At 45.4% G+C, this 25,459-nt stretch overlaps 1 protein-coding gene and 2 pseudogenes across 1 annotated transcript in view; 1 reads left to right on the top strand and 2 right to left on the bottom strand.

The window, feature by feature from the left end:
• Window positions 1–25,459, bottom strand: part of IARS1 (isoleucyl-tRNA synthetase 1) — a 513,623-nt gene that overhangs the window by 84,273 nt on the left and 403,891 nt on the right. Inside the window, exon 23 of the mRNA XM_063941580.1 lies at window positions 14,059–15,692. Within this exon, the coding sequence (XP_063797650.1) occupies window positions 14,059–15,692 (1,634 nt within the window). The remainder of the gene's footprint in view (window positions 1–14,058; window positions 15,693–25,459) is intronic.
• On the bottom strand, window positions 13,685–13,804 carry LOC134964860 (5S ribosomal RNA; annotated as a pseudogene).
• LOC134964861 (5S ribosomal RNA) lies at window positions 16,921–17,040 on the top strand (annotated as a pseudogene).

The following is a 25,459-nucleotide window of genomic DNA, read 5'->3' on the forward strand; positions in this document are numbered from 1 at the left end:
CACCGAATGAGAGAACTCCAGGTCCTCTTTTGCCAGGATATCAAATTTGTAGAATTTTACAAATGTGTTCTCCCCTGACCACGTAGCTGCTCGGCAGAGTTGTAATGCCGAGACCTCTCGGGCAGCCGCCCAAGATGAGCCCACCTTCCTTGTGGAATGGGCCTTAACCGATTTAGACTGTGGCAGGCCTGCCTCAGAATGTGCAAGTTGAATTGTGTTACAAATCCAACGAGCAATCGACTGCTTAGAAGCAGGCGCACCCAACTTGTTGGGTGCATACAGTATAAACAGCGAGTCAGATTTTCTGACTCCAGCTGTCCTGGAATATATTTTCAGGGCCCTGACAACTTCTAGCAACTTGGAGTCCTCCAAGTCCCTAGTAGGTGCAAGGCACCACAATAAGCTGGTTCAGGTGAAACACTGACACCACCTTAGGGAGAGAACTGGGGACGAGTCCGCAGCTCTGCCCTGTCCGAATGGACAAACAGATATGGGCTTTTTTGAGAAAAAAACACCAATTTGACACTCGCCTGGTCCAGGCCAGGGCCAAGAGCATGGTCACTTTTTATGTGAGATGCTGCAAATCCACATATTTGACTGGTTTTAACCCAATGTGATTTGAGAAATCCCAGAACTACGTTGAGATCCCACAGTGCCACTGGAGGCACAAAAAAGGGGTTTGTATATGCAATACTCCCTTGACAAACTTCTGGACTTCAGGAACTGAAGCCAATTCTTTCTGGAAGAAAATTTACAGGGCCGAATTTGAACCTTAATGGACCCCAATTTGAGGCCCATAGACACTCCTGTTTGCAGGAAATGCAGGAAACGACCGAGTTGAAATTTCTTTGTGGGGCCTTCCTGGCCTCACACCACGCAACAAATTTTCGCCACACGTGGTGATAATGTTGTGCGGTCACCTCCTTTCTGGCTTTGACCAGGGTAGGAATGACCTCTTCCGGAATGCCTTTTTTCCCTTAGGATCCGGCTTTCCATCGCCATGCCGACAAACGCAGCTGCGGTAAGTCTTGGAACAGACATGGTACTTGCTGAAGCAAGTCCCTTCTTAGCGGCAGAGGCCATAAGACCTCTGTAAGCATCTCTTGAAGTTCCGGGTACCAAGTCCTTCTTGGCCAATCCGGAGCCATGAGTATAGTTCTTACTCCTCTACGTCTTATAATTCTCAGCACCTTAGGTATGAGAAGCAGAGGAGGGAACACATACACCGACTGGTACACCCACGGTGTTACCAGAACGTCCACATCTATTGCCTGAGGGTCCCTTGACCTGGCGCAATACCTGTCCCGTTTTTTGTTCAGACGGGACGCCATCATGTCCACCTTTGGTATTTCCCAACGGTTTACAATCATGTGGAAAAAACTTCTCAATGAAGTTTCCACTCTCCCGGGTGGAGGTCGTGCTGAGGAAGTCTGCTTCCCAGTTTCCATTCCCGGGATGAAAAACTGCTGACAGTGTTATCACATGATTTTCCGCCCAGCGAAAAGTCCTTGCAGTTTCTGCCATTGCCCTCCTGCTTCTTGTGTCGCCCTGTCTGTTTACGTGGGCGACTGCCGTGATGTTTTTCCCACTGGATCAATACCGGCTGACCTTGAAGCAGAGGTCTTGCTAAGCTTAGAGCATTATAAATTTACCCTTAGCTCCAGTATATTTATGTGGAGAAAAGTCTCCATACTTGATCACACTCCCTGGAAATTTTTCCCTTGTGTGACTGCTCCCCAGCCTCTCAGGCTGGGCTCCGTGGTTACCAGCATCCAATCCTGAATGCCGAATCTGCGGCCCTCTAGAAGATGAGCACTCTATAACCACCACAGGAGAGACACCCTTGTCCTTGGATATTGGGTTATCCGCTGATGCATCTGAAGATGCGATCCGGACCATTTGTCCAGCAGATCCCACTGAAAAGTTCTTACGTGAAATCTGCCGAATGGAATTGCTTCGTAGGAAGCCACCATTTTTACCAGGACCCTTGTGCAATGATGCACTGTTTTTAGGAGGTTCCTGACTTGCTCGGATAACTCCCTGGCTTTCTCTTCCGGGAGAAACACCTTTTTCTGGACTGTGTCCAGAATCATCCCTAGGCACAGCAGACGTGTCGTCGGGATCAGCTGCGATTTTGGAATATTTAGAATCCACCCGTGCTGATTGTAGCAGTATCCGAGATAGTGCTACTCCGACCTCCAACTGTTCCCTGGACTATGCCCCTATCAGGAGATCGTCCAAGTAAGGGATAATTAAGACGCCTTTTCTTCGAAGAAGAATCATCAATTCGGCCATTACCTTGGTAAAGACCCCGGGGTGCCGTGGACAATCCAAACGGCAGCGTCTGAAACTGATAGTGACAGTTCTGCACCACGAACCTGAGGTACCCTTAGTGAGAAGGGCAAATTTGGGACATAGAGGTAAGCATCCCTGATGTCCCGGGACACTATATAGTCCCCTTCCTGGTTCGTTATCACTGCTCTGAGTGACTTCATCTTAATTTGAACCTTTGTAAGTGTTCAAAAAAAAATTTTTTAGAATAAGTCTCACCTAGCCTTCTGGCTTCAGTACCACAATATAGTGTGGAATAATACCCCTTTTCTGTAGTAGGAGGGGTAATTTAATTGTCACCTGCTGGGAACACAGCTTGTGAATTTTTTCCCATACTACCTCCTTGTCGGAGGGAGACTTGGTAAAGCAGACTTCAGGAGCCTGCGAAGGGGAAACGTCTCGACATTCCCATCTGTACCCCCGGGATACTACTTGTAGGATCCAGGGGTCCTGTACGGTCTCAGCGCCATGCTGAGAACTTGTCAGACGCGGTGGAACGCTTCTGTTCCTGGGAATAGGCTGCCTGTTGCAGTCTTCTTCCCTTTCCTCTATCCCTGGGCAGATATGATCTTATAGGGACGAGAGGACTGAGGCTGAAAAGACGGTGTCTTTTTCTGCAGAGATGTGACTTAGGGTAAAAAACTGTGGATTTTCCAGCAGTTGCCGTGACCACCAGGTCCGATGGACCGACCCCAAACAAGTCCTCTTCCTTTATACGGCCATACTGTGCCGTTTGGAATCTGCATCACCTGACCACTGTCGTGTCCATAACATCTTCTGGCAGTTATGGACATCGCGTTTATTCATGATGCCAGAGTGCAAATATCCCTCTGTGCATCTCGCATATATAGAAATGCTCTATAGTCAATAAAATACTGTCCCTGTCAAGGGTATCAATATTTTTAGTCAGGGAATCCGACCAAGCCACCCCAGCTCTGCACATCCAGGCTGAGGCGATCGCTGGCCGCAGTATAACACCAGTATGTGTGTATATACTTTTTATTATATTTTCCAGCCTTGTCAGCTGGTCCTTGAGGACGGCCCTATCTATAGACGGTACCGCCACTTGTTTTGATAAGCGTGTGAGCGCCTTATCCACCTTAAGGGGTGTTTCCCAACGCGCCCTAACTTCTGGCGGGAAAGGGTATACCGCCCATAATTTTCTATCGGGGGGAACCCACGCATCATCACACACTTTATTTAATTTATCTGATTCAGGAAAAACTATGGTAGTTTTTTCACATCCCACATAATACCCTCTTTTGTGGTACTTGTAGTATCAGAAATACGTAACACCTCCTTCATTGCCTTTAACGTGTGGCCCTAATAAGGAATACGTTTGTTTATTCACCGTCGACACTGGATTCAGTGTCCCTGTCTGTGTCTGTGTCGACCGACTAAAGTAAACGGGCGTTTTAAAACCCTTGACGGTGTTTTTGAGACGTCTGGACCGTACTAATTGTTTGTCGGCCGTCTCATGTCGTCAACCGACCTTGCAGCGTGTTGACATTATCACGTAATTTCCTAAATAAGCCATCCATTCCGGTGTCGACTCCCTAGAGAGTGACATCACCATTACAGGCAATTGCTCCGCCTCCTCACCAACATCGTCCTCCTACCTGTCGACACACACGTACCGACACACAGCACACACACAGGGAATGCTCTGATAGAGGACAGGACCCACTAGCCCTTTGGAGAGACAGAGGGAGAGTTTGCCAGCACACACCAAAAACGCTATAATTATATAGGGACAACCTTATATAAGTGTTTTCCCTTATAGCATCTTAATATATATATAAGCATATCGCCAAATTAGTGCCCCCCCTCTCTGTTTTAACCCTGTTTCTGTAGTGCAGTGCAGGGGAGAGCCTGGGAGCCTTCCCTCCAGCCTTTCTGTGAGGGAAAATGGCGCTGTGTGCTGAGGAGATAGGCCCCGCCCCTTTTTCGGCGGCCTCGTCTCCCGCTCTTAACGGATTCTGGCAGGGGTTAAATATCTCCATATAGCCTCCGGAGGCTATATGTGAGGTATTTTTAGCCAAAATAGGTATTCATTTGCCTCCCAGGGCGCCCCCCTCCCAGCGCCCTGCACCCTCAGTGACTGCCGTGTGAAGTGTGCTGAGAGGAAAATGGCGCACAGCTGCAGTGCTGTGCGCTACCTTTAGAAGACTGAGGAGTCTTCTGCCGCCGATTCTGGACCTCTTCTTACTTCAGCATCTGCAAGGGGGCCGGCGGCAAGGCTCCGGTGACCATCCAGGCTGTACCTGTGATCGTCCCTCTGGAGCTGATGTCCAGTAGCCAAGAAGCCAATCCATCCTGCACGCAGGTGAGTTCACTTCTTCTCCCCTAAGTCCCTCGTTGCAGTGATCCTGTTGCCAGCAGGACTCACTGTAAAATAAAAAACCTAAGCTAAACTTTCCTAAGCAGCTCTTTAGGAGAGCCACCTAGATTGCACCCTTCTCGGCCGGGCACAAAATCTAACTGGCTTGGAGGAGGGTCATAGGGGGAGGAGCCAGTGCACACCACCTGATCCTAAAGCTTTACTTTTTGTGCCCTGTCTCCTGCGGAGCCGCTATCCCCCATGGTCCTTTCAGGAACCCCAGCATCCACTAGGACGATAGAGAAAATCATATAACGTGTGGCCCTACTGGAAAATACGGTTGAATCGTCACCGTCACCACTGGAGTCAGTGCCTGCGTCTGGGTCTGTGTCGACCGACTGAGGCAAAGGGCGTTTCACAGCCCCTGACGGTGTTTGAGTCGCCTGGACAGGCACTAATTGATTGTCCGGCCGCCTCATGTCGTCAAACGACTGCTTTAGCGTGTTGACACTATCCCGTAGTTCCATAAATAAAGGCATCCATTCTGGTGTCGACTCCCTAGGGGGTGACATCCTCATATTTGGCAATTGCTCCGCCTCCACACCAATATCGTCCTCATACATGTCGAGACACACGTACCGACACACAGCAGACACACAGGGAATGCTCCTAACGAAGACAGGACCCACTAGCCCTTTGGGGAGACAGAGGGAGAGTTTGCCAGCACACACCAAAAGCGCTATATATATATCAGGGATAGCCTTATAATAAGTGCTCCCTTATAGCTGCTTTGTTATATCAAAATATCGCCATAAATTTGCCCCCCCCCTCTCTGTTTTACCCTGTTTCTGTAGTGCAGTGCAGGGGAGAGACTTGGGAGCCGTCCTGACCAGCGGAGCTGTGAGAGGAAATGGCGCCGTGTGCTGAGGAGATAGGCCCCGCCCCTTTTCTGGCGGGCTCGTCTCCCGCTATTTAGAAAAATCAGGCAGGGGTTAAATATCTCCATATAGCCTCTAGGGGCTATATGTGAGGTATTTTTAGCCTTTATAGGTATTCATTTGCCTCCCAGGGCGCCCCCCTCCCAGCGCCCTGCACCCTCAGTGACTGCCGTGTGAAGTGTGCTGAGAGGAAAATGGCGCACAGCTGCAGTGCTGTGCGCTACCTTTAGAAGACTGCAGGAGTCTTCAGCCGCCGATTCTGGACCTCTTCTGACTTCAGCATCTGCAAGGGGGCCGGCGGCGCGGCTCCGGTGACCATCCAGGCTGTACCTGTGATCGTCCCTCTGGAGCTTGATGTCCAGTAGCCAAGAAGCCAATCCATCCTGCACGCAGGTGAGTTGACTCCTTCTCCCCTCAGTCCCTCGCTGCAGTGATCCTGTTGCCAGCAGGAATCACTGTAAAATAAAAAACCTAGCTAAACTTTTTCTAAGCAGCTCTTTAGGAGAGCCACCTAGATTGCACCCTTCTCGGCCGGGCACAAAAATCTAACTGGAGTCTGGAGGAGGGTCATAGGGGGAGGAGCCAGTGCACACCACCTGATCTGAAAAAGCTTTACTTTTTGTGCCCTGTCTCCTGCGGAGCCGCTATTCCCCATGGTCCTTTCAGGAACCCCAGCATCCACTAGGACGATAGAGAAATATACTTTTATTCTAAGCAGCTCAGGAGAGCCACCTAGCCTGCACCCTTCTCGTTCGGGCACAAAAATCTAACTGAGGCTTGGAGGAGGGTCATAGGGGGAGGAGCCAGTGCACACCACCTGATCCTAAAGCTTTTATTCTTGTGCCCTGTCTCCTGCGGAGCCGCTATTCCCCATGGTCCTTACGGAGTCCCAGCATCCACTAGGACGTCAGAGAAAGGAAGAGATGAGCAATGAGTTGGCCTGGAGGGGAATGGAGTAGGACATCATTCCGAAGCTCTCCTGGTGGATTCAATTTTAATATCCATCCTCGTGTGCCCCAAAGGCCCTTCCCTGGTCATCTAGGTCCCGAAGTGTTCCTGATCAGTAACTGACTAAACAGGTGGGTTTTGGTGTCTCCTGACTGCCCAATGAAGAATCTGTGGAGGTGCGCTAGTTCACTGCTGTCTGGGGACAAGGCTTAGCTGATCCCTGCTGCCCTGTCTGGACTCCTCTGTGGATGTGGTGTGCTGCTGTTCTGTTGCCTTGCTGGCCGATCCTGCTGCTTGGAGTTACTGGTTTTGATGTGGTATTCTGTCATCCCTCTAGTAGGCAGCCTGTGGACTGGGTAGATCCTTGTCTAAGTGAGACGTCTGGAGACACCAGGATAGGGACAGTCAGACCTCCAGATGAAGGACCATTGTCTGGGACCTGATCAGACGTGGTAGTCTGTTCCATCTGGACAGGACGAGGTGTTGCAGGGGTCTGGAGTGGAACTGGGCATACTCCACCATGTCAAAGGCGAAGACCAAGTACCCAAAGAGCTGCATTGCTGAGTGGATTGACACTTGGCGACTGTAAAGCAACCAGCGTACGCAGTGTTGTAATGTGGAAATTGTCTGCAGACAGGAAAATTCTTTATAGAAAAAAAAAGAGAAAATAGGGAGGGTCTACAAGTTTGGCGCACAGCAGCCCGTCCACTGACAAAATACCTATGTAAAAATCACCGATTTTACCAAAACAATATATAGAAGAAGCAAGTGTTGGTATTTATCTGTGTCCAGGGCGCGTAAAAAAAGAAAAAGGTAATGAAACTTAACACATCCCTTGTCAAATGGGTATACGATGTCTTCTCCAGGTTATGCAGGCCTATGAGTCCTTTCGTTCAGGTGAATCTTCTCGTTATAAATGGCTCCCAGTTCATGTCAAAATGGAGAGAAATAAGAGAGAAAAGAAATGTGTAGCACCGTTTACAACAGCTAGAATCGAGAATTCCACACAATGAAAGTTTTTAAGGGCGTACCCCACTCACACAGAAACAAGTAAGTGGGTTCCCGTAAAGGTATCTTTATTGCTAGTTTTTTTCACCAATCCCCTCAGGTTAGGTTCACGTAATTAAGCGTGCCTGAATCTCACACCACATGGGGTACTGTAAACACGTAGGGGTAGCGTCTGAGGCAATTTCAATGCGTACCCTCACTTACACAGAGCAAAGCCAGAACATTCATATAACGGTTTCTTTATATCAACAAAAATCCTCAGGTGCGTACCCCAACTCACTCAGTAAACGATGAATGACTCCTATAAAGGTTTCTTTAAATAGATTCACTGGTATCCCTTTGGTGGATCCACAAGAGGAAAAGGAACTCTTTCTCCCAAATGCCAGACCAGAGTCATGAAAAAAATCCTTCTTTCTAAAACAGGTTTTTTATTCCAGACATAGTCCAAATTCATACAAAGAAATCACCACACATGGTGACAGAAAAAATAAAAAAGTAAAAATTTTAAAAGTACAATAAAAATTCCAAAGGCAAAATTTGAGATAATAATCGGCGTGATTATTCCCTTTTTCCAGAAAAACTACTCACAGTACAGTTGTCCGACGCGTTTCGGTCTCGAATGGACCTTAATCCACAGACCTTACCACAAGACAGGTAAACTGCTCTGGGTGGGCGTCCAGTGCCCCCTATGGATTCAAAGAAAAGGATTTACCTGGTAAGTACCAAAATCCTATTTTCTTTTTCATCCACTAGGGGTCACTGGAGTACTCTTGGGACGTACCAAAGTTTCCCCCTTGGGTGGGAGAGCAGTTTGGCACCTGTAACACTAGACGGCCAAAGCTAAATGCTGATGCCGCAAACGTAGCCAACCTGTAAAAGCGCACAAACATGCGCACTGATGGTCATGCACTGATGACCATGTAGCAGCTCGTCTACGCTGTTTCGTAGGAACTCCACGACCTGCTGCTCCTGACATTCCCAAAGAACGTATGGAATGGTCTGACACTGATGTAGGCGATTGAAGCCCGCTTATGACGTTTACTAGAACGTTTGGAATGGTCTGACCCTGATGTAGGCGTTGTAGCCTATTATGAAGCTAAGCCTGACGTATGACATAAGGACTGCTTGGAAGCTTGTAAAGCCATCTTCACTTCATTATAGAGAACAATGTTTCTGTTCTACGTACAATTGTTTGGGTTACATAAACGCGTAGTGCGCGTACCACATTCAAAGTAACTTAAGTTCTCGAACATATTGATAACCGAGGAACTACATTAATTAATTGATGCGTGACATTATACGATCTTTGACTGGAACACGGAATTTGTGCGAAGTTCCTCGCTATGACCATAAAACACCAGATTTGGGGCCTTGTCATGCAAGCCACCCTATGTTAAAACACGCCTTGCTGAGAGGCTAAGGCTAAGAGAAAAGTGTTTAGCAATTGATAAACGTAACATCCACTTGTTGTAAGAATTCAACAAATGAAGACTGTAAATAAAAAACCTAAAACCACATCACATCCCCTGGCGCTGTAGGTGGTAAAACCAGATCACGTCCCATGGCGCTGTAGGTGGTATAAATGGAGGTCGTCTGAGGACACCGTGCAGGAAAGGGTGTACAATCGGCAAAGGAGCCAAACACCTTTGCAGGTAAATTGACATGCAGAGACCTGCACCTTGAGTGTAGAATATAATCCTTCACCAAACCCAGTCTGTAAAAATATTAAAAGACGGGATAACTTGAAAATGATGTTGGAAACTTCTGAGCGTCACACCAACCTATAGAGGCACGCTAAACCTTGTGATAATGAGCTGCCGTACTGGCTTCCCAGCCCCTAACATGATTTGTATACCAGATTCTGGATGCCCTCCGTTCTTGAGAGCGCTTTGAACAGCCACCCCGTCAAACGCGGCCGCGCTAAAACGGGGTAAAAGAACTGACCCTAGTGGGATAGGTCCGGACGTGGCGAGAGCGGTGAAGGATCGGCTGCGAGTAGTTCGCGGAGATCCAAGAATCATGGCCTCCGAAGCCAATGTGGCGCCACTAGTATGACTGTCATGGAGTCTTGTATGATCCATTTTAGTACCCGAGGAAGCAGCGTAACCGTTGTAACAGATTCACAACGCTGTACAGCCACGCGATCGTGAGAGCATCAGAGCATCTACAGCTGCTGCCTTCGGAGCCCTTGTACTGGACACATACTGGGATGGACACATACTTGGATGTTTTTTTTTTTGTTTAATTTGTTTTTGCGAGATGCCAATAGATACCCCTGTCGGTAACTCCACCGCTGGACCGACATCTGGAACACTTAAGAATTCAATGCTCAGTGTCCTGGAATAAGCTGCCTTCCAGCTGTTCAGTCCCAGAATGACCATCGAGCAACCTGCCGCATGGTCATGCGACTTCGATTCCTTCCTTGATCGGTGATGTATGCGATCGCCGTTGTGTTGTCTGACCGCACTTGGACAGTCTGAGAACGGAGCATGTGGCCCGCTTGCCGCAGCGCGTTTGACCGAAATCTCCGTGATTTGTGAAGTTAATCATTTTGGGACCCCAGGTCCCCAATCTCTGAGACTCGCGTTCATATTTAGAATTATCCAATTCCAGACGCCGAACATTGTCCCTGCGGTAAAATTATGTACTTGGAGCCACTAGAGTAGTGAAACTCTGGCCCTTAGAGACAACCGTACTATTTGATGAACTTGTAGGAGCGTGCAAGAACTTCCAGGTGAAAATTACCTGAGTGACTCCTTGCGAAGTAGAGTGCGTCGAAAGACGTCACCCTCCTTACCAATAGGCAAAAGGCCAAACGGATCAAGACTGTCCGTGGCTTGCGTACGAACTGTACGTGATGACGAACAGTTTGTGTGGTATGTTCAGGCAGGTAAATCCGTGCAACCACGGAATTATCCCTATGCATGAGTCCGTTGTTACGGAATGAGGCTTGATATCTCTAGGGTAACAATCTAACCGTGCTGAACGACACCCTTGTACGTTAGTAAGGGCCGTTGTATGACGAAGTTTTGAGACAGAGTTTTAATGAGCAGATCTGCAAAACACTGAACTGTTATCACTTCCAGGGATGAGCTATCACGATAGCCATTACTTGTGACAACCCTAGGCGCCATACGAAGCCAAAACGTTAGCGCTTGAAAGCGAGAATGGTTTTTACTGCCAACTTAAGTAGGCCTGATGCGTCTAAGTACCTATTCTTGTTGAAATCCAGAATCACTGTGATTTTCAACCTGTAGTCACCAACTGCAGGTATTCATGAATGTGTAGTATAAGCGATGCCCTGATTGACCTGAAGGGTCAGTATCGGACTGACAGATTCAGCCAGCTTTGGAACTACCCCAAACTGGAATAATGACCGTGACTCTGTTGTTGACTGCAGTCAAAGTGCTCAATCTACTAGAGCTTGTATGGCGGTGTGCAGAACCGCATCTTATGACCCAGGCAGACCCGTCTTGCAAATTGTAATGGTGGAAAACAATCAACCTTTGTCTGATAAATTGCGAACCCAAAAATTGCGGATCCCCCAACTGTGGATGCCCACCACTGACGATCGGCGATGGCCTGGAAACTCATTCTAGCCCTGGCTTTTCAGTGGCTTAGCTGTAAACGCCACTGAACCCTGGTTAAAGATGCGTGGAAGTAGGTGGCAGCACTTTAACCGTATATTGACGACAATCAGAGGTTATCGAAAACCACGTTCTCTACCACCTGACCCGCCTGTGGCTGTTTCTGTAGCACGGGCCCGAAATGACCGAGATGTAAAAACTATATCCTGAGTATATTTATTCAGGAATGTGTCCAAGACAGGACGAAACATGTGGGCAGCGTAAGGTAATGTTTCTATTCTCGTTTAGAAACGAACACCGTCCTGTCAAGCACTTAGTGAAAAAGCACGTTGTGCTGCACTAGTGAAGCTGAAAAGCGAGAACTAAACTTGCTGACGTCCACAGAAACTGTCCCTAGATAACATATTGAGCAGATTCACAAGTGTGATCAGCGAGAAGCGTAAGGTGTTCTTCTTGTAGGGCAAACGTGAACTGTTTTGCCATGCAACCACTGCCCTGTTAAGCCGAAAGCGGGCCCAAACCAGGTTAAACAACACCCCTACTGCTGTATACTGTAGGGCACACTGCGACGGGTATCTCTGAAACCGTCAAATGATAAAACAATAACAAAAATTGTTCACAGTCAGTATATACGCCAGCCTCCCCCAACGAGGAACGGCAATAGTGCGTATGTGCAGTCTTATTTGTCCGACGGACTCTGCAGCGAAGCTGCTATGTCTTAGACTTACTTCTTATGTACACGGACAAACAAGTACAGAAGGATAGACCAGTACCGTGACTTAGTACCACGTAAATAAAGTGTGTATAAATCTACATTACAGCACACGTGTTCATCTTGTACAAAACCAAGAAAGTAAAATTCCTAACACCCGGCTCCTCTAGAGGCAGAGTGTTGTAGGGCAGCAACTTCCTGGGAAGAACCAGGAAGTAATGTTAAAATGGTGTCCGGCCATGTGCTTGCTTATTGCAAGATTGCTGATACACCAAGTTATATATATATATATATATATATATATATATATATATATATATATAAAAAGAGGGGGGATGAGGGTTACAGCGACCAACGGTGTCAACTAAAAAATATGAAGAGACTAACTGGATACGTAAAAAAATAGTAGTATATTTATTAATACAAAAAATATAAAACCAAGGTATAAAACCAGTTATAATAAAATGTCATAGTGGGTTTAAAAGCCGGAGGGTATATGCTAAAAATTAATACCAACTAAAAGGATAGCTAAAACAATAATATAAATAGTATAAAGGCAGTGATGATAGAATATCCAAAAAAAGAGAGAATGCTGCTTATCTTTTTAAGGTGGAGAGTCAATGGAGGTACACCCAACGCGTTTCGTCACTCTGACTTCATCAGGGGGTATGGGACTACTGAACAGGTACTCTTATTTATAGCACATGCAATTAAGAATGGATAGTTGTGACATCACTTCCTGTGTGGACTAATATTATTACCTTATGTGAGTTTTTTAACATGGGTATAACAGTTACTTAGTGTATTATAAAACAACCTCATAGAGCTTTTCATATATGAAAAACGAGTTTTAAATACTATAAAACTTCAGTAGAACAGTCCGGGGACGGGGCCGACGTCACTTCCGCCCCACTTCCTTTGTAGGAGTACTCGTATTGCGCATGCGCACAAGCGCCACACTTCCGGTCCGTGAACAAGTCTGTTTATGTTTCTCAGTCTGTTCTTCCGTTATTGCCGTCGCGTCACTTCCGGTTGCGGGCGGGATCTTCATCTATAGGCTGGGCAGCTTGTCAGTCATCGCGGCGGCCATTTTGTGGATGATTTTGATTTCTGAAGCATACATCAGTGCCGAGTCTTTCTATTTGACAGTAGTAGTTGTCCTTCATTTATCATTGCTGTGGCCATTTTGTTGGAGTTTCTGGCATCCAATGAATATAACAGTACAGAATTCCGTTTTGGAAGCAGCGCACGTATGAAAAGTAAAAAATATAGAAAGATGTATATGTTAGTGTCTATTCTATTAAAGAATTTTCAATTATCATACAGTGATCTGAGACTTTATATTGGGGGAGTTTTGAAAAATAACAATTGTTGCAAAAAAGTGACGTTTTTTTGTTCAAACAGTGAGGTGGACAAAATGTAGAATTAAACCATGGACCATATTTATACTAGTCACTTTGTGGCATAAAAAGGTTTTGAATACATTTTTTTGACCTTAGAGAAGTAATAGATAACCTTGTACACATGGTATAGGCATAGGAATAATTTATGAATGGTGATGGTCAGTGAGGAGATAAAAATAATTATAAACTAGTATCTGATATCAGTTATGTGCATATGTGCTAGACAGCGTGAAACCATTTAGGATACGTTAGTATATTCATAATATATTACTCAGTCATATACTAGTCATTGGTGATATATATAGATAAAAAGTGCATATGTGTATGACTGGTTGTGAGAGTTGGTGATGTGTTAAATTAATTATTTGCTATCAAGAACCTGTGCAATAGTGATTTAGCCATCTATTAATATTATTTCAAGCCTGACAAGGCTCGCTCTTCTACAGTACCCAATATTCGCAAGTAGTTACCCACTTGTTACTGATTGGGCCCAACACTGCTTAGCTTCCAAGATCGGACGGAATTGGGCGTAGAACCAGTGCGGTATGACTGTAGCATATAATGAAATAAGTCAGGCATATACTATAAAAGTTTTTTATTAAGATAATTAGTGACTATATACAGTGTTTTACAAATAGTGGTGATCGGAAAGTAAGTATGATGATGTGAAGCAAGCTTGAGAAGGAAAGAATTGGCTTATCTGTATCCAGAAGATTTTGGAGGGGGGTACTTCTCTCATAAAAATGGAGCGATTTCATATCCCTCATTGAAGCCCATGGGGTGTGCAGTTTTTAGTTGGAATATCCAAAACATCTCTCTTTGAGAGAGCTTCTTGGCAAGGTCTCCACCCCTTTCGCCACTGGTCACGTGTTCGATGGCTTTGAAAGTCATCTCTTCTGGATTACAATTGTGTTCCAGTTTAAAATGTCTGTACAGCAAGTGAGTCTCTACTTTGTTTTTGATACTTCGTACATGTTCCTGTACTCTAATTTTCAAGGTTCTTTTTGTTTTACCTACATATTTTTTGTGGCATGTACATTCCAACAAATAGATTACGGATGTAATATTACAGTTCATGAATTCTTTGATTTTGAATTCTTGTGTGCCGTCTGTATTGCAAAAAGTTTTTCTGTTAGGATTAAGAAATTTGCAGATGTTGCAGTGTCCACACTTGTAAGATCCGATGCATTTGGGGAGAGAGTTGGATTTTCCCTCTAATGGTATTTCTTTTAGCATGCTGGGCGCGAGGATGTCTTTCAAATTACGTGATTTTCGAAATACTAGTTCTGGTTGTGGTGGAAGGATCTTCTTTAAGATGGGGTCCATTAAAAGTATGTCCCAGTGGGTTCTTAGTGAAGTCCTGATGGTTTGTTCATGAGAACTGTAAGTAGTAACAAAGGAAATAGACTCCTTTGGTGCCGTTTTTTCCTTATAGGTCAGCAAATTTTCTCTCTCCAAATTTCTTGTCTTGGTAACAGCTTTGTCTAGTATAGTTTTTGGATAAAGTTTGTCCTCAAATCTTTTTCTGTATGTTTCAAGTTGTTCCTCACATTCTTCGTTTTTGTTGCAATTCCTCCTTATTCTATGGAATTGAGAGTAGGGGATGTTGTTCTTCCATTTTTTGGAGTGATTGCTCTTGTAGTGAAGGTAGCTGTTCTTATCAACATCTTTTATAAAATTTTTTGTAGACACTGCCTCTTTCTCTCCCATTAAGATTAGATCCAGGAATTCAATGGACTCTTTGTTCAGATTGTAGGTAAAAGATAAATTAAAATCATTGATCTGTAAAAGTTTTAAAAAGTCCAGAAATGATTCGGCACTCCCATCCCATATGATCAGGATATCGTCAATGTATCTTTTATACATGACAATGGATTCCTTGAAGTGTTGCGTGGTGTATATGTGCTTCTCCTCCCATCTTCCCATAAATAAATTGGCGAAGCTTGGGGCAAAAATAGTCCCCATAGCGGTGCCGCACCGTTGTAGATAAAATTTGTCTAAAAATTTAAAATAATTACGGCTTAAAATGAATTTCATAAGATCGCAAATAAAATTCCTATGGGGTTCGGTGAGAGTGTTATCTTTGTCCAAGTATTCTTTGCTTGCTTCAATTCCTTTTTCGTGCTCGATACAGGTATATAAGGATTGCACATCAATAGTTATCCATATATATGACTCTTTCCATTTCACTTTCTTGACTTCATTCAGGACCATGGTGGTATCTTTAAGGTATGATGGTAATTTTTTAACGTACGGATTTAGAAACACATCAACATATTTAGACAGATTTGATGTAAGGGAGTCTATCCCGGCAACAATTGGTCTCCCTGGTGGGTTGGACAGGCTCTTGTGGATTTTTGGCAGGAAATAAAATATGGGGGTCGTGGGGTTGGATTGCATTAAAAAAGAAAATTCATCCTTTGTGATGACGTCTTTCCTCAGTCCCTGTAGGAGTAGGGACCTCAGTTCATCTGTGTATTGATCTTTCGGGTCGTCTGTTAGCACGCTGTAGGAGTTGGAATCTCCTAACAATCTCCGTGCTTCTTGTATGTAATTATCCCGATTCATAATCACCAACCCCCCCCCTTATCAGCTGGTTTTAAAACAATTTGAGTATTCTTCTGTAGTTTCCGCATCGCTTCTATTTCTCTGTTATGTAGATTCTTGTTGATTACTGAATGTGAGGAACAACTTGAAACATACAGAAAAAGATTTGAGGACAAACTTTATCCAAAAACTATACTAGACAAAGCTGTTACCAAGACAAGAAATTTGGAGAGAGAAAATTTGCTGACCTATAAGGAAAAAACGGCACCAAAGGAGTCTATTTCCTTTGTTACTACTTACAGTTCTCATGAACAAACCATCAGGACTTCACTAAGAACCCACTGGGACATACTTTTAATGGACCCCATCTTAAAGAAGATCCTTCCACCACAACCAGAACTAGTATTTCGAAAATCACGTAATTTGAAAGACATCCTCGCGCCCAGCATGCTAAAAGAAATACCATTAGAGGGAAAATCCAACTCTCTCCCCAAATGCATCGGATCTTACAAGTGTGGACACTGCAACATCTGCAAATTTCTTAATCCTAACAGAAAAACTTTTTGCAATACAGACGGCACACAAGAATTCAAAATCAAAGAATTCATGAACTGTAATATTACATCCGTAATCTATTTGTTGGAATGTACATGCCACAAAAAATATGTAGGTAAAACAAAAAGAACCTTGAAAATTAGAGTACAGGAACATGTACGAAGTATCAAAAACAAAGTAGAGACTCACTTGCTGTACAGACATTTTAAACTGGAACACAATTGTAATCCAGAAGAGATGACTTTCAAAGCCATCGAACACGTGACCAGTGGCGAAAGGGGTGGAGACCTTGCCAAGAAGCTCTCTCAAAGAGAGATGTTTTGGATATTCCAACTAAAAACTGCACACCCCATGGGCTTCAATGAGGGATATGAAATCGCTCCATTTTTATGAGAGAAGTACCCCCCTCCAAAATCTTCTGGATACAGATAAGCCAATTCTTTCCTTCTCAAGCTTGCTTCACATCATCATACTTACTTTCCGATCACCACTATTTGTAAAACACTGTATATAGTCACTAATTATCTTAATAAAAAACTTTTATAGTATATGCCTGACTTATTTCATTATATGCTACAGTCATACCGCACTGGTTCTACGCCCAATTCCGTCCGATCTTGGAAGCTAAGCAGTGTTGGGCCCAATCAGTAACAAGTGGGTAACTACTTGCGAATATTGGGTACTGTAGAAGAGCGAGCCTTGTCAGGCTTGAAATAATATTAATAGATGGCTAAATCACTATTGCACAGGTTCTTGATAGCAAATAATTAATTTAACACATCACCAACTCTCACAACCAGTCATACACATATGCACTTTTTATCTATATATATCACCAATGACTAGTATATGACTGAGTAATATATTATGAATATACTAACGTATCCTAAATGGTTTCACGCTGTCTAGCACATATGCACATAACTGATATCAGATACTAGTTTATAATTATTTTTATCTCCTCACTGACCATCACCATTCATAAATTATTCCTATGCCTATACCATGTGTACAAGGTTATCTATTACTTCTCTAAGGTCAAAAAAATGTATTCAAAACCTTTTTATGCCACAAAGTGACTAGTATAAATATGGTCCATGGTTTAATTCTACATTTTGTCCACCTCACTGTTTGAACAAAAAAACGTCACTTTTTTGCAACAATTGTTATTTTTCAAAACTCCCCCAATATAAAGTCTCAGATCACTGTATGATAATTGAAAATTCTTTAATAGAATAGACACTAACATATACATCTTTCTATATTTTTTACTTTTCATACGTGCGCTGCTTCCAAAACGGAATTCTGTACTGTTATATTCATTGGATGCCAGAAACTCCAACAAAATGGCCACAGCAATGATAAATGAAGGACAACTACTACTGTCAAATAGAAAGACTCGGCACTGATGTATGCTTCAGAAATCAAAATCATCCACAAAATGGCCGCCGCGATGACTGACAAGCTGCCCAGCCTATAGATGAAGATCCCGCCCGCAACCGGAAGTGACGCGACGGCAATAACGGAAGAACAGACTGAGAAACATAAACAGACTTGTTCACGGACCGGAAGTGTGGCGCTTGTGCGCATGCGCAATACGAGTACTCCTACAAAGGAAGTGGGGCGGAAGTGACGTCGGCCCCGTCCCCGGACTGTTCTACTGAAGTTTTATAGTATTTAAAACTCGTTTTTCATATATGAAAAGCTCTATGAGGTTGTTTTATAATACACTAAGTAACTGTTATACCCATGTTAAAAAACTCACATAAGGTAATAATATTAGTCCACACAGGAAGTGATGTCACAACTATCCATTCTTAATTGCATGTGCTATAAATAAGAGTACCTGTTCAGTAGTCCCATACCCCCTGATGAAGTCAGAGTGACGAAACGCGTTGGGTGTACCTCCATTGACTCTCCACCTTAAAAAGATAAGCAGCATTCTCTCTTTTTTTGGATATTCTATCATCACTGCCTTTATACTATTTATATTATTGTTTTAGCTATCCTTTTAGTTGGTATTAATTTTTAGCATATACCCTCCGGCTTTTAAACCCACTATGACATTTTATTATAACTGGTTTTATACCTTGGTTTTATATTTTTTGTATTAATAAATATACTACTATTTTTTTACGTATCCAGTTAGTCTCTTCATATTTTTTAGTTGACACCGTTGGTCGCTGTAACCCTCATCCCCCCTCTTTTTATACAATTTAACCTAGGCAGTTTATCCCTGCCTAATACTTGAGGGTTAGCTGACGCCTTGAATTATTTAAGGAGTGTCTGATTCTGTCATATTTATCTATCTCACACACACCTGTGGCGCCATACTTCCACTGTCCAATATATATATATATATATATATTTAACCATAACCATATATATATTAATACATGTATATACATATACACCGACACACCTATCTGTATACAATCAGTGTGTAAACACACAAATACATATATATATATATATATATATATATACATATACCCGTTGTTCAGCAGACGGGAGACGGGGAGTGCGAGTCTTACCGTGGCCGTGTGACTTGCACGCCGGAGATTGGTGAGCGGCCGCCAGAGCTGCCCGCGGCAGCAGCTGAGGTCATCTCGGCCGCTCACCCCACCAGAGCCGTAGGGCGGAGGACGGATTGTGCGGACGCCGGAGAGCGGCGAGAACTGCTCGCTAGTTTACTGCAAACGCCCCGCGGCGCCGGGTGCTGACAATGAAAGCATCTGGGGAAGGTCGAGCGGCCCTGCGGTAGTGCCGGGGTTCGCTCGCTGGCTCCCTCTGCAACCCAGTGAAGCATTATAGTGGCAAGCAGCAGAGGAACATTTACAGTATATAAACACATACAGTCCCCCCATAATGGGCGGCAGCGTGAGTTGACCGCCCGCAATAGTATCGAAAAAGTAAGTGAGCGGCGGCAGTGAGAGCTGCCTACCGCTCAGTACCTGCACCACCTGCGGAGGCCATGACTGGACCTTTCTGTAAGCGCCGTCCTGCGTCCTTGTGCAGCCCGTGGCTGCAATCAGCTGCGCTGATTTTAGTCAATGGTGGGGCCCTTTGTATGAGCGCCGGCAGACCATCTGCTGCTAATGCAGCACCAATGATCCCTAACCCGAACTTCTCTGATAAGTTGGGAAGGGATCAGGTAGAAAAATAATCTTGTTTGAAATAATCTTGCTTGAAGAATCGCAGGACATTCAGTCCTCAGTACCTTCCGCTAGAGGCACAGAAAAATACTGGAGGCTCTATGGGATTATGGAGGGGATGGCCAGTTACTAATTTAAATATTTAAATATGTGCCATTTCCGGCTACGCCCAGTCCCTATCCCAAGAGTACTCCAGTGACCCCTAGTGGATGAAAAAGAAAGCAGTTTTGGCGGCTGCTGGAGTAGCCATGATTTTGTCCAATGCAGGACAAGTGGGATATCCACCACATAAGGCAGCATTTCCAGGGCCTTCTTGGAATCCGTATCCGCTTCCATGAGCGTAGGCAGAGTATGCGGCGGGCTACCACTGAAGTAGCCAGGACCACTTGGAGGCCAGGAGACTAGTATCCAGAACCACTTTGACTAGATAAGATGCAGCATCCCTGATATCCGTGATGTGGCCCATAAGTTCCCGGGGAATGTCAGTGGGAAGGACTTCCTCCAGAGCCTCTGCTCAGATCTCAATGGATTTGGACACCCAGGCAGCGGCCATAGCGGGCCGAGTAATAGCTCTTGTAAGGGGACAGATTTGAGACAAGCTTCAATCCTCCTATCCATAGTCTCCTTTAAGGAGGATGTCGTCGGGATAGGTAAAGTAGAAGTTTTAACCACATGGGAATCCACAGCTGGGGGAACTTCCCAGCACAATCAGCAGCAGGAATAGCGTAAAGAGAAGCCAGGTGCTTTGGGAGCTGAAACTTTTTACCAGGGGTACTCCAGGGGTACTCCATGTTTCCCAAATGAGTTCAGTAGATGCTCAGACTGAGGGAATTCAGCAGTAACTACCTTCTGGCGTTTCAGCAGCTGAGCAGGCTCCTCCTATTCTATTTGAAGAGTAGATGTCACTGCCCTTACGAACGCCGATACATTCAAATATTCAAGAGGAGAAAAGAAATGTCCAATCAGTGGCGCACAATAACTAAAGTATAACCTTTATTAGGGGGTATATTCATGAAGCAGTGATAAGAGTGGAGAAGTGAGCCAGTGGAGAAGTTGCCCGTGGCAACCAATCAGCATTGAAGTAACATTTATAATCTGCATACTCTACAATTGTACGGAGCAGCTGATTGGTTGCCACGGCCAACTTCTCCACAGTCTCACTTCTCCACTCTTATCACTGCTTCATAAATAGAACCCCAAAGTCTTCTGATAAAAGAGGTCTACTATAAAAAGCGAAAATTAAATGTTTTAAAAATAAAAGAGTGGAAAAAGTTTATTAAAAACATGCTATCTGTGAAAAAGCTCCATTGTGTTCTTCCAGGACTCATTCAGAAGAAGTGAAGAAAAACTGTGTTCTAATTTATTATATCTCGTTATATACCAGACACAGAATAATCTCAAATAAATATCATTACTAACAATTGGATACTAGGGGTCCTATGAACTCTTATTTCCACATATATTAGGATTCTTTACACTATTCCCTAGGAGATCAGACGTCTGCCTCAGAATCTGAGTGGACTGAGGATGGCACCCCTGGTGGCTTTAGTGGGTAAGGTCGGTCACCCGGTAACACCTGCAGAGGCAGAGACACATCCACCCAGAGAGGGGGCAGAGCTATAACTGCATAGCAGGGGGCACCTGCTGGGGGAATCCTGTAAGAGGAACCACCGCGGGGGTTGCTAGGCGGTCCGCTATCTGTGCTAGCCCGGGGAATTCCTGCACAGGAGCTGAAGGGGCTGGCTATAGCGAGCTGCACACAAAGCGTCCTGTACAATGCCCTGGGGGGAAATGTCACTGCACAGGACCATGCATGAGACCAGCACTGGAGCAGCTGTCTACTTGGGAACCTCGCCTATGCTAGACATAGCTGCAGGGATAGTCTACACACACAATATGGCAAGAGGCAGTGTGCAATAATAAGACTCCGTAAGGACTATGGGGTATAGACGGGCTCCGCAGGAGACATGGGCACTATAAAGAACTTTAGGTATGGGTGTGCACTGGCTCCTCCCTCTATGCCCCTCCTCCAGACCTCAGTTAGAAAACTGTGCCCAGAGGAGATGGACAATACAAGGAAAGGATTTTGTAAATCTAAGGGCAAGATTCATACCAGCCCACACCAATCATACCATATAACCTGGAATACACATAACCCGTTAACAGTATGAACAAACAACAGCAACGGTCCAAGACCGATTCCAACTGTAACATAACCCTTATGTAAGCAATAACTATATACAAATCTTGCAGAATTTTGTCCGCACTGGGACGGGCGCCCAGCATCCTCTACGGACTAGGAGAAAAAGATATACCGGTAGGTTTAAAATCTTATTTTCTCTTACGTCCTAGAGGATGCTGGGGACTCCGTAAGGACCATGGGGATTATACCAAAGCTCCAAAACGGGCGGGAGAGTGCGGATGACTCTGCAGCATCGATTGAGCAAACATAAGGTCCTCCTCAGCCAGGGTATCAAACTTGTAAAACTTTGCAAAGGTGTTTGAACCCGACCAAGTCGCCGCTCGGCAAAGCTGTAATGCCGAGACACCTTGGGCAGCCGCCCCAAAAAGAGCCCACCTTCCTAGTGGAATGGGCCTTTACTGAATTTGGCAACGGCAATCCAGCTGTAGAATGAGCCTGCTGAATCGTGTTACAGATCCAGCGAGTAATAGTCTGCTTAGAAGCAGGAGCGCCAACCTTGTTGGCCGCATACAGGACAAGCAGTGCCTCTGTTTTCCTAACCCGAGCCGTTCTGGCTACATACATTTTCAATGCCCTGACCACATCCAGGGACTAAGAATCCTCCAAGTCCCGCGTAGCCAAAGGCACCACAATAGGTTGGTTTATATGAAAAGAGGAAACCACCTTAGGCAAAAATTGAGGACGAGTCCTCAACTCAGCTCTGTCTACATGGAAGATCTCGTTAAGGTCCCATGGTGCCACTGGAGGTACAAAAGGAGGCTGGATATGCAGCACTCCCTTCACAAAAGTCTGGACTTCTGGGAGAGAAGCCAATTCCTTCTGAAAGAAAATGGATAGGGACGAAATCTGAACTTCAATGGAGCCTAATTTTAGGCCCAAATTCACTCCAGTCTGGAGGAAGTGAAGAAAACGGCCCAGATGGAAATCTTCCGGAGGAGCATTCTTGGACTCACACCAAGACACATACTTCCTCCAAATACGGTGATAATGTTTCGCCGTCACCTCCTTCCTAGCCTTTATCAGAGTAGGAATGACCTCATCCGGAATGCCCTTTTCAGCTAGGATCCGGCGTTCCACCGCCAAGCCGTCAAACGCAGCCACAGGTAAGTCTTGGAATAGACAGGGCCCCTGTTGCAACAGGTCCTCTCTGAGAGGAAGAGGCCACGGATCTTCTGTGAGCATTTCCTGCAGATCCGGATACCAGGCCCGTCAGGGCCAATCTGGAACAATGAGAATTGTCTGTACTCCTCTTCGTCTTATGATTCTCAATATCTTTGAGATGAGAGGAAGAGGAGGGAACACATAAACAGACTGGAACACCCACGGTGTGACCAGGGCGTCCACCAGCTTCTTGTTGAGGCGTGACGCCATCATGTCTATGTCCAGTACGTTGATGTGTAGATAAGCCTCCTGGCTTTACCACAGACCTTGAAAGTTTCTTCCCTGTGTGACTGCACCCCATCCTCGGAGGCTCGCGTCCGTGGTTACCAGAACCTAGTCCTGAATGCCGAACCTGCGACCCTCTAGAAGGTGAGCACTCTGCAGCCACCACAGGAGAGATACCCTTGCCCTTGGGGACAGGCTGATCATCTGATGTATATGTAGATGTGACCCGGACCACTTGTCCAGAAGGTCCCACTGAAAGGTCCTCGCATGGAACCTGCCGAATGGAATGGCCTCGTAAGACGCCACCATCTTTCCCAGAACTCGAGTGCATTGATGCACCGACACCCTTTTCGGCTTCAACAGGTCCCTGACCAAGTTCTGGAGTTCGTGGGCCTTTTCCATCGGGAGACAAACCCTTTTCTGTTCTGTATCCAGAATCATGCCTAAGAAAGGCAATCGGGTCGTTGGAACCAACTGTGACTTTGGCAGATTGAGAATTCAGCCGTGCTTCTGCAACACCCTCAGGGAGAGTGATACGCTGTTCAGCAACTGCTCTCTTGATCTCGCTTTTATTAGGAGATCGTCCAAGTACGGGATAATTGTGACTCCCTGCCTGCGCAGGAGCACCATCATTTCCGCCATTACCTTGGTGAAAACCCTCGGGGCCGTGGAAAGCCCAAACGGCAACGTCTGAAATTGGTAATGACAATCCTGTACAGCAAATCTCAGGAACACCTGATGAGGAGGATATATGGGGACATGAAGGTATGCATCCTTTATGTCCAGGGACACCATATAATCCCCCCCCCTCCAGGCTGGCGATGACCGCTCTGAGCGATTCCATCTTGAACTTGAACCTCTTTAAGTATAGGTTTAAGGATTTTAAATTCAGAATGGGTCTGACCGAACCGTCCGGTTTCGGGACCACAGACAGGGTTGAGTAATACCCCATCCCCTGTTGAAGCAGGGGAACTTTGACCACCACTTGTTGTAGACACAATTTTTGAATCGCATTTAAAACTATCTCCCTCTCTGGGGAAGAAGCCGGTAGTGCCGATTTGAAAAACCGGCGAGGAGGCACCTCTTCGAATTCCAGCCTGTAACCCTGGGAAACAATGTCTATTGCCCAGGGATCCACCTGTGATTGAACCCAGACATGGCTGAAAAGTCGAAGACGTGCCCCCACTGGGGCAGACTCCCTCAGCGGAGCACCAGCGTCATGCGGTGGATTTTGTAGAAGCCGGGGAGGACTTCTGCTCCTGGGAACTGGCTGTAGCTGGCAGCTTTTTCCCCTTGCCCTTACCTCTGGCGAGAAAGGAAGATCCCCGAGCTCTCTTGGATTTATGCGACCTAAAGGACTGCATCTGATAATGTGGCGCTTTCTTAAGCTGTGAGGAAACATAAGGTAAAAAAGATGATTTACCTGCGGTAGCCGTGGAAACCAGGTCTGTGACACATTCCCCAAACAATTCCTCACCCTTGTAAGGCAAACCTCCATATGCCTCTTCGAGTCGGCATCACCCGTCCATTGTCGGGTCCATAGGGCTCGCCTAGCAGAAATCGCCATAGCGTTGGCTCTGGAACCCAGTAGGCCCACGTCTTTCTGAGCATCTCTCATATATAGGACAGCATCCTTAATATGACCCAAGGTCAATAAAATGGTTTCCTTATCCAGCGTATCAATATCAGCAGATAAGGTATCTGTCCACGCTGCTACAGCGCTACAAACCCAAGCCGACGCTATCGCCGGTCTGAGTAATGTACCAGTATGTGTGTAAATTGACTTCAAGGTAGTCTCCTGCCTGCGATCAGCAGGATCCTTGAGGGTTGCGGTATCTTGAGATGGCAGCGCTACCTTTTTGGATAAGCGTGTCAACGCTTTGTCCACCCTTGGGGAGGATTCCCACAGTATCCTATCGTTAGCCGGGAAAGGATACGCCATAAGAATCCTTTTGGGAATCTGCAGTTTCTTGTCTGGAGTTTCCCAAGCCCTTTCAAACAACTCATTTAGCTCATGTGAAGGGGGAAAAGTAACCTCAGGCTTCTTTTCCTTATACATGCGCACCCTCGTGTCCGGGACCGAGGGGTCATCTGTGATATGCAACACATCTTTTATTGCAATGATCATATAATGAATACTTTTAGCCAGTTTTGGCTGCAACTTCGCATCATCGTAGTCGACACTGGAGTCAGAATCCGTGTCGGTATCAGTGTCTACTACTTGGGATAGTGGGCGCTTTTGAGACCCAGAAGGTCCCTGCGACATAGTGAAAGGCAGGGTTTGACTCCCTGTACATTCCCTGGACTCTGCTTTGTCCAACCTTTTGTGTAATAAATTCACATTTGCATTTAAAACATTCCACATA

Source organism: Pseudophryne corroboree, chromosome 9 (genome assembly GCF_028390025.1).
Source record: "Pseudophryne corroboree isolate aPseCor3 chromosome 9, aPseCor3.hap2, whole genome shotgun sequence".
Taxonomy (NCBI): domain Eukaryota; kingdom Metazoa; phylum Chordata; class Amphibia; order Anura; family Myobatrachidae; genus Pseudophryne; species Pseudophryne corroboree.